Raw genomic sequence first — 13,945 nt, forward strand, 5'->3', positions numbered from 1 at the left:
CTCATGGAAAGCCTGTGGAGTAGCAGCTGGACTGAAGCTGTGCTGAAAATGGGCTCTCCCCAATTGGATTAAGCTAATTCCGATAAATGAGGTTTTATTTTGGAGCGAGGGTGTCTTCAAGGAGGTTCTGATGCAAGTCCATCAGGTTAATTATTGTTAATTAGCTAGTCCCATAACTGTCCAGAGGAAATGAACCCTAATTCACTTAGTCCCTTTTGAAAATGAAGATGTTGCCTTTAACTACCCGGTACTTGCAGGGTGTGATTATTCACACAGTATTGGTTTTGCTCAGGGACTTCACCTGGAGCTCTGGAAAAGGGAGAATTTGCAAACACTAAATGATAAACACTGCGATATTTTCACTCGTGCTGTTTGCGTACAAAGGTAGTGACTGCTTTAGAGAACCAAAATCATCTGCGTGCTGTGCATGAAGGATAACGTGGGCCAGGAAGCACTGAGCTGGGAGAGCCATGGCCAGAGTCGAAGCAAACAGAAGGTCAGGATTCAGACAGACACGTGTGAGCCCAACTTTGCAGTTGTTCCTCAACTCTGTGGACAAACTGATTCTGACCTGGCAGAAAACTGTGTTTTAATCACAATAGTTTTTTCTTCTTGGCTGCTTAAAAATGTCAGTGAAAGAACAGGGGTGGGTGGTAGTTCATGAAGTGCTGGAGGGAGCCACCCTCCCACCCACCGAAGGCAGTGGTGTCTGCCTGGACAAATAGCAGCTCAAGGGAAATGTAGGGTTTGGTGGTGTCGAGCTACATAGGTAGTGGCTTTCTATTATGCAAAATTCAGAATAATAAACCCCACCCTCCCCGTCTTGGCAGTCGCGCTGTTAGGCTGGTTGGGAGTGCTGTCAGTGAGCATCTAACTTTGTGCTCTGGGGCTTGACACCTCCCGGATCCCTTTGTGCTGAAGCACACGGTGGGGAAGGTCTGAGCTGTGTGTGCTGGAGCTGCCATTCCCCATGTGAGTCGTGGAGCCGCCGTCTCCTCTGGAGGATCAGGCAAATCTGCAATGAGTAGTCTCTCCAAAGAGGTGACATTTCTTAGGCTGCTGGGTTGATTTTTGTTGCTGTGAGTGCCTTCTTGGTTGTAGGTAGGGTTTTTTTGGCAATCTGTGGCCACTGTGGGATAGATAAGTACAACACCTTGCCGGAGCCGTCTAACATTCTGTCTTCATTCTAAAGGCAACCTCCCAAAACAACCCTGGTCTCTGCAGGTTTCTGGTCCTGCTTTCCCCTCCTACAGTCAGCCTGCTCTAGCCATGCTTCTCTCTTCCCTGCCCACCCACTGACCCGTGGGAAGCCTCTGCCCTGCTGCTGGTCTCTCAGAATGTCTTCTTCTAGTTATAGTCTTCAAACCAAGAGTGACCCGTGGCATATTTTTAATGGAAAGGTGTCTGCACAATATATCTTAGTGCTTGAACTCGGGTTAAATAAAACTGCCACAGCAATTTACTCTGATTCATACCAGTTGAGGAGCTGGCTAATGAATTGGTGGTGTGCTTTCAAGAAATGCTGTCATCCCATCACAGATCTGCCTTTTCTCACGGTGTGAGGGTGGCTGTAGCTTGTTTCAAAGGTGCGCTGCTCAGGTGCACAGAGCTTCCAGGTCCCCCTCATTCTGGCAGAAGGTACTAGCCAGGGAGCATTAGGAATTGCTCATTTTCTTAAGCAGAAGAAAGTGCAGCGCTGCAGGAGTAGGAGGTTACATCTGCGCTTCTGCGGAAAATGTGTGTGTTGGTACAGTACAGCAAACCAGAAGCATTTATTAACCCTGGACATACAGTGGGAGGTCTGGTCTTGCTGGGAGACTGGAACCTTATTCAGTACTGAGCTTGGGCAATTCAGGAACTGACCTTTTTGGGGGCTCTTTATTGTCTCTGCAGTGCTGTGTTCTTGGGCACACATTTACACACGCAGCAACTACAGGGAAGGTGTTCAGAGTAGTATCAGTGCGTGAGAGCGCCCATTAGTAACTTAAATATTGTAAAAGAGTTACAGAAGGGAGTTTACAGATCTTTTTCAGTTCAGGTTAACGATTAAAATATAAGTTTAATTACATATATTATTGACTTAAGCCTCAGTGGAGGCTGGTCGCAGTCACAAGTAAAGGTGATCCACCCACCTCAAGCATCTTGCAGGACTTCTGTGTGAGCAGCAGCTCAGATTTTCTTTACACCAAAAGGTTGTACCGTTCTGACTAAATGCTTTTAATCACTCACAGAAACCATAGCATTACTTTGATTTAAGCAAGGGTTGGGTTCGTTTCTTTCATTACCTTAAGGTCACTAAGAAGATTTAAGCTAGGTTTTTATTACCCTGACACCAGTTTATGCCACCGGTAGCATCCTGGTTATTCTGACTCCTCTTTGTTGCTTCTTGAGCAAGTGTGAAGGGCCAGATTACGGCGATATTCCCATGCAGCCTGGGCCTGTGTGCCTGCACCCTGCGTGCCAGCGCTGCGATGGCAAGGAAGGGTGGGTGGTCAGCGTAGCGGGGCCAGGACTTGTGTTCCAGACAAGGCAGTTGTCCCTTAGTGCAAGGGAGATCCCAGGCAGATGAAAAGATCACCACCAGGATGTTTTATGTAGGTACAGTTCTACTACACACTTAAACGCTCTCAACCTGTCCCCCTTAGTTCTTGTCAAAAAAGCTTGTCCTCTCTTACTTTTTTGAGGAATAATAACGGACCTGTTAAGCTGGAAAGAGAAAACCTCCCCCTCGTTTAGAAAGGAGTGCCAGAGAGAAGGGGAGAGAGCGTGTTGACTTTTAGGAGAGATATTTAGTCATTCTTCTCTGCAGAAGGCTGGCAGGGAACATTGCAAAGTTCATTTCCGAATCAGAAGAGCGTGTAAAGACTGCTTGTTTTACTCACTACATTAATCGTACTTCACATATTACTCATAATATTAAAATACCCAAGTCGCTTCGCTGTATACTACAGACATTTAGCTGCCAATTTTCAATTAATCGTAAATTGAGTGTGTCTGAGCCAGCCAAAATAAGCTGGGTTGGATCATGAGTCTATGTCTGTGCACGTGGGTGTAGGGGGGAAAGAGGGACCACTGTGCCAGGGGGAGTGCTTAACACCTTGGAAATATTGTCAAAGGAGTGAAAGAGAGAAGAGGATAATGGTTCCTATTTTTATCTGCTTGTGCATTTCTCCACAGTGGGTCATACCCTTCACCTGCCACTTTTAATTTCCTTTTTCCACAGAGGAACGTGGCTGAGCTTTCCTAACAGTGCATCTCTCCGCCGCTCGGCGTTGTTGTGTGCCTGCATTTTGAATCTCAGGGAATAGCGTCGGGTTTACCTTCCAGCCCAGCCCTCTGCTCCTGGCAAGCGTTGAAAGGGATTGTCTTACCGTGAACCTGGGAAGGTTTAATGTGGGTGCCGGGGGTCCCCAGGGCCCCCCCCCAGGGCCTGCAATGCTATCCCCTTGCAGTGGGAGCAGCCACATGGGGCTGGCTCTGGCCCTGAGCCCACCAAGCTTGTCTGTCAGTGGGAATCAGGCTTCCTCCCTCTGGAGACCTCACAAAGATCCCGCCTTTAGCTCTTTTTCACAAGACAAGGCAACCCTAAGTCCTGGTACCTCCAGGATGGGCAAATCTGGTCCTGATTTTACTTTCCAGAGCTCCAAAGCTGGTTGCTGCTCCGTTGCACCAGACTCCAGTGCAGTGTGAGCAGGGGGAGGTCAGCTGCAAAGCTCTGAAAAACGATATTGCGGAGTCACTGGTAAAACCAGCTCCCCAGGAGGGATGTGTATGCTGTAGCTTCTCATTCTTGGAAGATCTTTTCAGATGTTCTAGGGGTGAGATTCAATTTGGTGGCTCCTAAATACACCTCCTGAGCATCCCTGAGGCTGGTTGTTGTGTTCCTAGCTCCTGCTGAGTACAGGCTGGGGAGGGGACAGGCAGAGTGAGAGACACCCAGGGAGGTGGTGCAGAGCAGGAAGGCTTCTGCCCTGTGTTTTTTGTAATATGCCTTAAGTTGTCATCTCCCCTCCTCAGATGCAGCCTTAAATGGGAGGAACCACTTGCCAAAATCTGTATTTTCCCTTTGCAGTTAGCAGGATGGTGAGGGAAGAGGAGAAAAAAAGTGGCAAGGATGGCATGTAATACTGCTATTGATAATCACACTCACTGCTTTTCTTATGATTTTCATAAATGCATCTTAAAATACCCTTTAGTGGTCAGTGTCGTCATCTTTATTTGACACACGGGGTAACTGAGTCAGAAATGCAATAACTTGCAGTCACTGCCAGTGGTGGGAATGGCCATTTCAGTAAAAGCAGTCGTACTGGAAATGGAGCAGCAGCAGAAGGAGCAGTGGAGCAGATGAAGGCTTCTTTCTTGTCTCTTGATCTCAGGAAGCTAAAGGATCTGTGTGCATGTTGAGTAAAGGCTAAACTCAGCCTGCAGGATTTTTTTGGTCACTAAAAGATGCTCCTTCTACCCCAGCTGAAACCTAAAAGACCTTCATGTTTTGGGGAACTTCCACTCCATAGTTGAATGCGGTGGAGGTTGCCCAGCGGTTCCAGGAGTGGAGGGGTGGGGATGAGCTGACAGACGGAGGGACCGTGTGAGTCTTCTTCCCTTTGGGAGGCAAAGCGGTGAGGCTATGAAGGTGACACTGGGTCGGGGAAGGGGAAGGAGACTTCTGCTCCCTTCTACTAATGCTGGAACAGGTTTGGTCTCACCTTTCACCGGCATTTCTTTACCTTTGTCCTCAGACATAAGCTCAGTGATTTAGACTCATGTGTCATCACACTAATTGTGTCAGGTGTATTTCAGGAGCATTTCAGAGCTTCATCTTGAAGCACATACTCATTTCAGTAACCCTTTGAGGTGCACTCTTGTTAAGTTCCTGGGACCTGTCGGCATCCCTGCTAAGCACGTGGTTGTCAGGTACCTGCAGTACCTGGCAGGTTTTTGCCATTCAGTGCCCTAGAATTTAGGGGGCTGGTGACCATACACCCCAGGGACGGACAGCATTGGGTACGGGACTTTCTGTGGAGCTCAAGAATTTTGTGGTCTCAATCCTGTCTTGGGTTGCGTCTGGTTGCAGCAGAAAGTCACCACCTTTAAGCAACATCTGCCTGCGGCACAGTTACAAATTACATTGAAAATGAAAAGGGAGTATTTTTGGTAGGACAGATGGTTGGCTTATGCTGAGCACATCGCTGCCTCTCTCGCCGTCCTCCTTAGAAACTCTATAGACGCGTTGTTCTTTCAGCACAGCCTTGGTTTTCCGTTAGATGAATCAAGAGCATAAATCTTTGTGAAATGAGTGAGTGGTAATCAGAAACAGTCTTTGTAACCAATTGCCCCTTTTCTGTTGTTTCATTTTTGAAAATGAATGAGAGATTGGTTAAATTGACTTAAAATTCATAATTTTCCAGTGTTTCTTTTATTCTTTTTTAAAGAACTAACCATTCTTGAGATTATGTTCTAGTAAAGGGATGCTATAGTTGTGAGCTAAAGTTCAGGTATAGTGCCCAGCCTGCATAAATGCTGATTTGCTGATAAAGAAATCAAGTAACCATAGCTCAGACAAGTATATGCCAACAATACTGGGAATAGCATCACTGATCTCATAGTGAAGCTGTTAATTGTCTCTGGTGAGCCATAGAGACAAAAATATGCTTTCAAATGTACTTAATATATTAATATATTAAGAGTTATACTTCATACACTTCAAGCACCTAAAATATATAAGCCTAAGTTTTCTGAAATTACTGATTTCAGGTTGTCACGTCCCGTCTCACACAGGTGTGCAACTGTTAAAGTTGGAGCAAATCAAAAAGAACTAATTTTCAGAGATGTCATCTGTTTTCTAGGCAATAATTCCCTTTAAGGCATCTGGGATGGGGTACCATCAGTGACTTTTAAAACGGTCCTGCAGTGTCTAAGCAGAGACGTTAGGCTTGTTGTGGAAGTGATAGCCTTCTCAAGTGTGATCGGGTGCTAATGCCTCCTCGTGTCCTCTTTCAGTATCCACAATGGAGTAATCGCGGTGTTCCAGCGTAAGGGTCTCCCAGACCATGAACTTTACAACCTCAATGAAGGAGTCAGGTAAGACACTCATCTCTACACAAGGTGTTGTTAGCCAGCGTGCACAGTACTGTTTGCTAACACTCGCATTTGAAAACTTCTACACCAGGATTAATAGTTGGGTTTTTTTTTTTTTTCCTCAGTGGTAGTTTCAACCGGTACGGTCAGTTTGGCCTCAGCGAAGAGCTGATGCTGACGTGTGTCAGCACCTCGCTGCCTGGCGAGAGCCAGGTTCCTCCTGCAGAGGAGGTGTTTAGCCATGTGGAGGATGGATTATTTCAGAGTCTGTCTTAACATACTGAGTTGAAACTAAGGAAGGGAAAACCTGGACCCCTGTACTAATGCAGCCCTAGTCCACCACAACAATGCTGCCCCTTCCACAGGTGCCAGGCCTCGCTCTGAGGTGCCTCCCTTGCATCTGTGGAGGGTGTAAAGCCTCCAAGTGCTCAGGGTCACATGGCAAGGAATAGTGTCCTGCCTGGTGGTCCCTTGCATCGAGCTGCAACTTCCACACAGGCTGAGCATGCTGTAGATGTCATAAAGCTGTCTTGTCAGCTCAGTGACCTGAGGAATGCAGTTTAAGTTCCTATTTCTTTCTCGTATTGTGATGATACTGTTCGCAACAGACTAAAGACAGACCAGTGATATGTACAATGGAGACTTTATTTCCTAAAAAAAAAAAAAAAAAAGAGGTGAAAATCCTACCATTCAGTTTATTTAAGCTAGAGTTGCAAAGAAAAGTTTACCAAGAGATAAGGCGATATCTGGATTTGCAGCACTTTTTACTACTTTTTCTAGCACTTACTATTTACTAAACCCTCTCTCACTGACAAGGGCAAAGTAGCAGATTTCCTTTTAGAAATTTGTCCCAACGCTTTGAAGAATAAACGGTGGAAAAGAAGCTGCACTGACAAAGGACAGACAGCTTATTACATGCCCTGGCCATCTTCAGATAAGAGCCTCAGTGATTCCCTTTCCCTTACTGTTTATTCCCACTCTATCCAGGCACTGGAGTCTGACAAAACCCACAAAATATGCAGATATTCTGGAATTATCTGTCCCTGTGTGGTTCCCAGTCTGGGATAGCTGGTGCAGTCTGGTTCCTTTAATTGGGGGAATATCTTCAGAGGAGTCCAGGTGGATGACATTTGGCCTCTGATCTCTCTTTTCCCCCTCTCTCTCTGTCTTTTTAAAATCAAGAGAAACTTACTCTCCAGTTATTTCTTACTTCTCTGGGGAGAAAATGACATGTAAAGAATAGCTTTTCTAGGATGGCTGTCAGTTAGCATGATCCATCAATCATTTTGAGTTAGTTATTGGAATAATGGTTGATCGTTATTACTGTAAGTGCAGTTAGGATTCTTCAGCTTTATCTGAATGACAAAAAATGGTAGTTCTGGGCTGAGATTTCCTGGCCCAATGCACTTGCCTCAGGATGCTCGTCTGCTGGTGAAGGACAGAAGAGGAAAAATCATCTGCTGATATGACAGAGACAAATATAATCTTGTATGAACCAACAAATAGAAGATACATAGATGTTATTTGGTGAAATGTGCCCAGATTCTGCTTTTATTTACCTGGGTATAAGCCCTACAGCATGATGATGCTTGCTAATATAGTTGTGCTGAATTTATTGCAACATCCCAGGCAACCAAACAGGCAAGCTGACTGCAAACAGAGTGATTTTTTTTCCATTTTTTGGTGGGCTTTGCTGCCTCATGATAGGCCCATTTCTTTTTGTCAGGGTAAGGATAACGCTGCTTTGTTGTTATCTCAGCTGATCGCTCAGGTTTGCTGTGCTTGGGGGAGAACAACGTGACTCATTCCTGAGCTGATGGACAAAAATATTGCGAAATCTCGAATGAGCCAGAAAGCTGCTGTTGTAAATGAGGCATCAGCAGCGTAACTCTCCTGGGATGAGAGAGCCTTTGGCGAGGTGCAGCGTGGCTTTCGAGACTGGGTCTTGTCTACTGCTGCTTTGAGGTTGGTTCCTCTTGACATGAACAGCCTTCTGATTTATTGTCAAAAGGCGTCCATCCTCTCAGTGACAACTCTTGAGTTTGTTTTTGTCAAGCTTCTCGTGCGTGTCCCGCCTGCTTCATTCACAGAAAAAAGCTCAGATGAGAAAACCGCGAGTGGGCGAGGAGCACACGACAGCCGGAAGATCTGTCTCTAGAGCAGGGCATGGTAGTGGTATTTTTTAAGCATGCCCGTTCCCACGTGCAGCCACAGCCTCTTTCTTTCCAGAAGCTGCTGCACTCCTGCTGTGGGCTTCATTTTACTGCTGACCGCAGTCGATAACGTTTTAGGGCCTCCTGACTATTTGCAACCAAAGCCCTTTTGCCTCCCTTAAATTCAGCTCAAAACCTAACTATGAAACTACGGATTTGACACAGACCAAAAATATGTGGTTTAATCCTGTGGTTATTTAATTCAAAATAGCTTTGGGTTAATGTTATTGAATGCAAAAATATTTGATTCATAAACATGACCTCAGAAGTGGAACAAGTATGTATTTGCCTTATGATTGTTTTAGGTGCATTTTCCCCACAAGTACCTGAATAAAAAGAAACAAATAGTCATTATTTTCACTGGGCAGAATTTGAGTGTGGAAGCATTCAGGTAATTGGCTAGTATTAGTAACTTTTTTCAATGGTTACAGGACAGTGAAAGAAGTTATTTTATTTTACCACTTTAATTAGAGTAGATTCAGGGATACTTTTCATAATTAAACCCTGAATATCCAAGTTGACTCTCAGACCAGGTGTAAATGTTTGAACAGTTAGGTTATGCCTGTAATATTTGCACACCATTGTTTTGACTCAGGACTGTCACGTATATTCATTCCACTACTGTGTGTCACATGTGCAAGCAAATACGTGTAACTTCCTTTTCTGAACATACGTCTCGAGGCTTTGAACTCTGATTATGTGTGCACTGATTATTTAAGAAAACATCAGTGGGTGCAAATCTGTACAGGACCATTTACTTTTTTTCTGGGTTTGGCTCATAAAAGCTGCCACTCGTTTACACCAATGCCTTTTGACACCATTCTTGCATTCCGGCGTTAGAAAGTGGCCTTAAATATGGACTTATGTAGCACTCAGAAGCCCTGTTACCAAGAAAACCAGTGTGTGGTTTCAGTCTCTTTCCTATTGCTGTAACTCCCGAATAACTCTGCTAAAGCTAATGAAGTACAGTCGGGAGGTGAGAAGATACTCCAGGAACTGGGAGTATCACCAGTGTGTGGCCTGTACGTTACTATTTCTGAGCCCTTACTGGGGGATTTAATAGGGGATTGATGCAGAAGTCAGGTAATAAAAATCTATATGCATGTACTTAGTATTTCTCTTGGTGCATGTGTGTGATAGTAGTAATCGTATAGTGCTTTTTCCTTTTTCGTTTCATGTACCATATGTCATTTCAGAGTGTTTATTTACACCACTTGTAAATCAAGGAAGAAAAAGAAGGAAAGGGAAACACAGTGGAAACAGGATGTCCTGTATTAAAGCTAATACATATTTATAGATGCCTCTTTTCTGAGTTTCAGGATACTGATTTGATGCAAACAAAGCACATTTTAGTGGTATTTCCTCTTTTGCAGCAGGAGTTCAAACCCAGTAAAATCACTTGTTTCCATTTGCTTCATTTAATTTTATTTAACAGATATTACAGAGAGTTAGATTTTCCATTCTGAGTCACACTGCAAGAGTTAATTTCAAAATGAACCAAAGAAGCTGCAGCAGGAAGATACAAAAAAGTGAGGAGCTGTTTTAGCATATTTTAGCAAATGTGAATTTATATTATCATCTTAACTTTTGAAGTCATTAAACAGGCAATGAAGACCTGATACCAGTGATACAGGAGCTTCATAGGAGCGCAAAGTGACTGGCTTCAAAATCAGATGCACTTGAAGCGAGGTCTGCTCTCTGATCAGGGATCTCTTTTAGGTTTAATCCAATTTTTACCTGGATTCCACCATGATGTCCACATAAGGTTATTCAGTAATCTGAGTTATCCAGGATCTGACAGGTGACAACCTAACTGATTTTTGTTAAAGGAAATTAAGCAAGGATGAAAAAATTGCAAGCGATGTCTTGGATCCAGTTTTGTTGTGGATCTCTTTTAAATTAATATGGGTGCAGAGAACATCAAACACCAGTGTTCTGATGTGGCCTGAGGGCCTGACTATTTCACTAGAAATTAATTAAGTAGCGTGAAGTATCTGTATTATTAGGGATTCAGAAAGCAAGGCACATTAATTGTGTTGTCAGTTCTTCTACCCTGTAAACAGAGATGCAAATGTAGCCGTAGTGCTGCTTGGTGTGATGCACTCCAGTGCATATCATTAACTACAAGCTGGTCATTTGGTTCATCTGCAGCTGAAAAAATGAAAATGTGGTGGGATTTTGTTTTATCAGAGGGCTAGTTATTGGATAAGTAGAACATTGTTTTGTATTTTCTGCCCTAGATGCCAGGAATTATCAGTAGAACCTAAAATATGAAATGAGAAAGTCTTTGCAAATCACCTCTTCAAGGCTACGAGGAATGTAGGACCAGACTTCAAAGAGCTGCTAGCTTGAGGAGAGGGTAGAATATTAAGAAAAACCTGTCAGCATAAAGTATCAGTATTTTTTTGAAATAGTGGCACAAAGAGATATCTGGGAATAAATTACCAGAGAACTCAAAACTGCAACTTTCTTGTTATTTCAACCAAAAAAGGGTTTATCCATCCATGTTCAAAGTAAGAAAAACCTTTAGTGCCATGGCTTGCGATCCAGAAAAAAATCACACCACTTGGAGAGTGTATTTCCACCTCCAGTAAGCATGCCATGGTCTGGCTGCAGCATCCTTGTACTCATTGACATCCTGTTAAGGCTTTACGACTTCAACAGTCTTTGGGGGAGGTCGGTTTTAACCCCTGCCAAGGGATTGTCAGCAGGTACTGTTGAGGATGGAGTCCCAGGGCACTGCAAGGGTTGTCCTCTCCCATATGTTGCCACAGCGTGCCAGGGGACTAGCCATACAGTGGCCATTCATGGCAGTGACAGACCTATGGCCAAAGCCTGAGCTGGCTTTGAAAATTTTTGTCCATAGGTAGTTCATCTGAATTAATCAGGTTTCTAGCTGAAAAGGGTTTTGATGCTTAGGGGCGTCTGAAAAGCCCCTTCCTTTTGTTTATTTTCTATTTCATTTATGTCTAGAGTGTTTCCACAGGGTGCTATGAGATCAGTGTGGACATGTGCTTAAGGATAAATAAATAAGATATTGTATTTCGGCCTCCTAAAGATTGACCTGCTCCTCCTTTCCCTGAACTCTCAGAAGATCTCAAGAGACTGTGCTGAAGTGTGTTGGTGTTAAAAAGAATGGCTCCAACTCCTGCAGACTTTTTCATGGAGCGTAGGGATATGCTGGACTTTTAAAACCAGACATGTATTTGTTTGTTAGTTAAATAATTTGATTAATTAGTTATTTGTTAGTTAAAGACATAACCCAAAGGGATAGATGATAACATGCTACTGAATGTATAATTTACATAACTACCCTAATTGAAGCGTGTGGTTAGATTTTAAGTGGAATTTGACCTCATTTCTTCATGGGACCTGGGGTGGTCACACAGAGACAGGTTTCCAAAAGGGCTCTAGGCCAGATTTGCACGTGTTCAGAAAACCCAGCTGGGGCTACAATTCTATAAGGTCCAAGCTGTCATTTATGCAAGTCAGCAGTGACCTGAGCGCAGAGAAGCATGTCTAGCATCCCACGTGTGGGACTTAAATGACGTACAGCTTTCTAGCAGTGTAGTGAGTTTTACCTGGATACAAACATTGGGCTTGCGGATCAGGTTGAATTCGGGTTCTGAATTTGAGGCTTGTTTGCGAGAGATTTTTTGCATGGGAGTTTGGTTTGCTCTCTGAGGTTGCCTTGTAGGTTTTAGTGTAGTGGGATCATGAAAGGCAGGGTTAACTGTTACATTCCTACCTGCTTTTTCACTGAAACCGTATGAAACTTCAGCTGTCGTGAGTCTCCTGAGTGGAAGATCGTGACCCTTTCAGTGAAAACTGGCCGAGTGTCACACCTGCGACAAACCCCACAGAATGTCATCTTGCTTCAGGTTTCTCTCTAAACATTTTGTCACAGCTCTTTTTTTCCACCTTGGGCGGGACAGGGCTGATTCGGCTCTGAACGTGTCAGCCTAAGTCACACGCTCAGTTTTTGGCTCAGCCCCACAGATGGTCAGAGAGCACCAGGAGTTCTCCCACGTCTGCAACACCAGGTGCCACTGAAGCCCTGGCTCAGCGGGACAACAATTCAAGCATTTTTAAAAGGATTAGATGTAGGATGGAAAGCATCCTCTTTCCGTCGAATCTCAATTTTCTTTCATATGTACTCAGGCAACTGAGCCATCTAAGAGCACAGCAGATATTTTTCAACACACAGAAATGCTGGTTGGGAGTCTTGGTACTGTTGACCCTGTTTGCTCTATTGTTAGGCATTATTGACAGGATTTGTGCTCATATGAAAATATTTTGCTATTAGTGACTTCCCCTTTTCCATGCAGTAGACAGCTAATATGATTTGCTGATTACACAGATCCTTTTCTTATTCTTTTTAATACAGGCAATTATTGAAAACAGAACTGGGATCCTTTTTCACTGAATATCTACAGGTAGGCATGTGTTTTCTTTCATTTAAATCAGATTTTGTTGTATGCTACTGAGCAAAATCATTTTACCCACTCTAAATGCTGGTCTGGAGCCCCTTGAAACCATTCAGAGATGTCCACTGACTTCTCTGTGTTCTGTCATCTATTGACTAATGAGATTTTATATCTATATATAGTTAGATAGCGAAAGCCCAAGCCGTGGAGTGGATTTGTGCAGTCACTGTGTTTCTGTATGACATTGCTGTCTTTCAGCAGACTCCAGACATTCTCTTTTAATTTAAAATTGAACTTCCCGAGTAAACCAGTTAAGTTTGTTGCAGTATAGCTACTAGGAAAGACATTCAGTGGTCAGTACAGACTGTCCATTGAAGCAGTATCCTTTCTGCTTCTCTAAGACAAGAGAACATGCTTTGGGGGTCAGCCGTTTGAAGTTTGAGAAGCACTTTGTACCACGCAGAATATGTGCTGTGTCCTGAAAGCAGTAGGTGATTATATCATCATCTGACGAGTGTCCCAAGTGATTTAAGCAAGATGGACACAGGAGGAGTCCTTTGATGACTGACTGTTAAAATAAAAGACGCCCGTTATTGTCAAAAGTTAAGAATGAACAAAATGTGAGATGAAATGGCTGTAGGGAAGTACAGAATTGAGTAAAGATAGTCTGTATTTTATTTACAGAATCAGCTGCTCACAAAAGGCATGGTGATCCTAAGGGACAAGATCCGGTTTTACGAAGGTAACTTGGATTTTAGCATGGCTATCTATGTCTGTCGCAGGAGTTTTAGCAGATGCGTTCTGGAGGCAGCGTGATGCTTTCCGCTCTCTTCCCGGGACTGTGGGTTAGCTTGTGTCAGTCTGTTGTTGTGTCCTGCCTTGGTGTTCCCCTTGCCCTTCACCGGGGAGAGGCGCTTGCCTAGAGCAGCAGCGAGGGACTATAGGAAAGATGACCTCCAGCATGGACACTCCTCCTCCTTCGGTTAGAGCCTGCTCAGCGTTAAGGAAAAGTGGAAAAATAGAGTGAGATATCTTAATAAACAAAAAACTAAGCACCGAGATTGCAGTTAGGTGAAGTGTCTGGCTAAGTCCAAAATAACACTGTAGGTTATTTTAAGAGTTATTCTGGATTCACGCGTACATAAACGAGGTCAGCCACTGTCTCTTTTTTGGAGTCAAGGCTCCATTTGTCTATCTGCACCTTCTGGAGATGTCCCCTTATAGAAG

At 43.9% G+C, this 13,945-nt stretch overlaps 1 protein-coding gene across 5 annotated transcripts in view; it reads left to right on the plus strand.

Annotated features, from left to right (window-relative positions):
• Positions 1-13,945, plus strand: part of PRR5 (proline rich 5) — a 93,475-nt gene that overhangs the window by 44,364 nt on the left and 35,166 nt on the right. For all 5 annotated transcript variants that reach the window (XM_074825601.1, XM_074825603.1, XM_074825602.1 and 2 more), the window contains 3 exons: positions 6,001-6,081; positions 12,679-12,727; positions 13,403-13,460. In XM_074825601.1, the coding sequence (XP_074681702.1) occupies positions 6,001-6,081; positions 12,679-12,727; positions 13,403-13,460 (188 nt within the window). The remainder of the gene's footprint in view (positions 1-6,000; positions 6,082-12,678; positions 12,728-13,402; positions 13,461-13,945) is intronic.

The sequence above is a fragment of the Strix aluco genome, chromosome 5 (assembly GCF_031877795.1).
Source record: "Strix aluco isolate bStrAlu1 chromosome 5, bStrAlu1.hap1, whole genome shotgun sequence".
Taxonomy (NCBI): domain Eukaryota; kingdom Metazoa; phylum Chordata; class Aves; order Strigiformes; family Strigidae; genus Strix; species Strix aluco.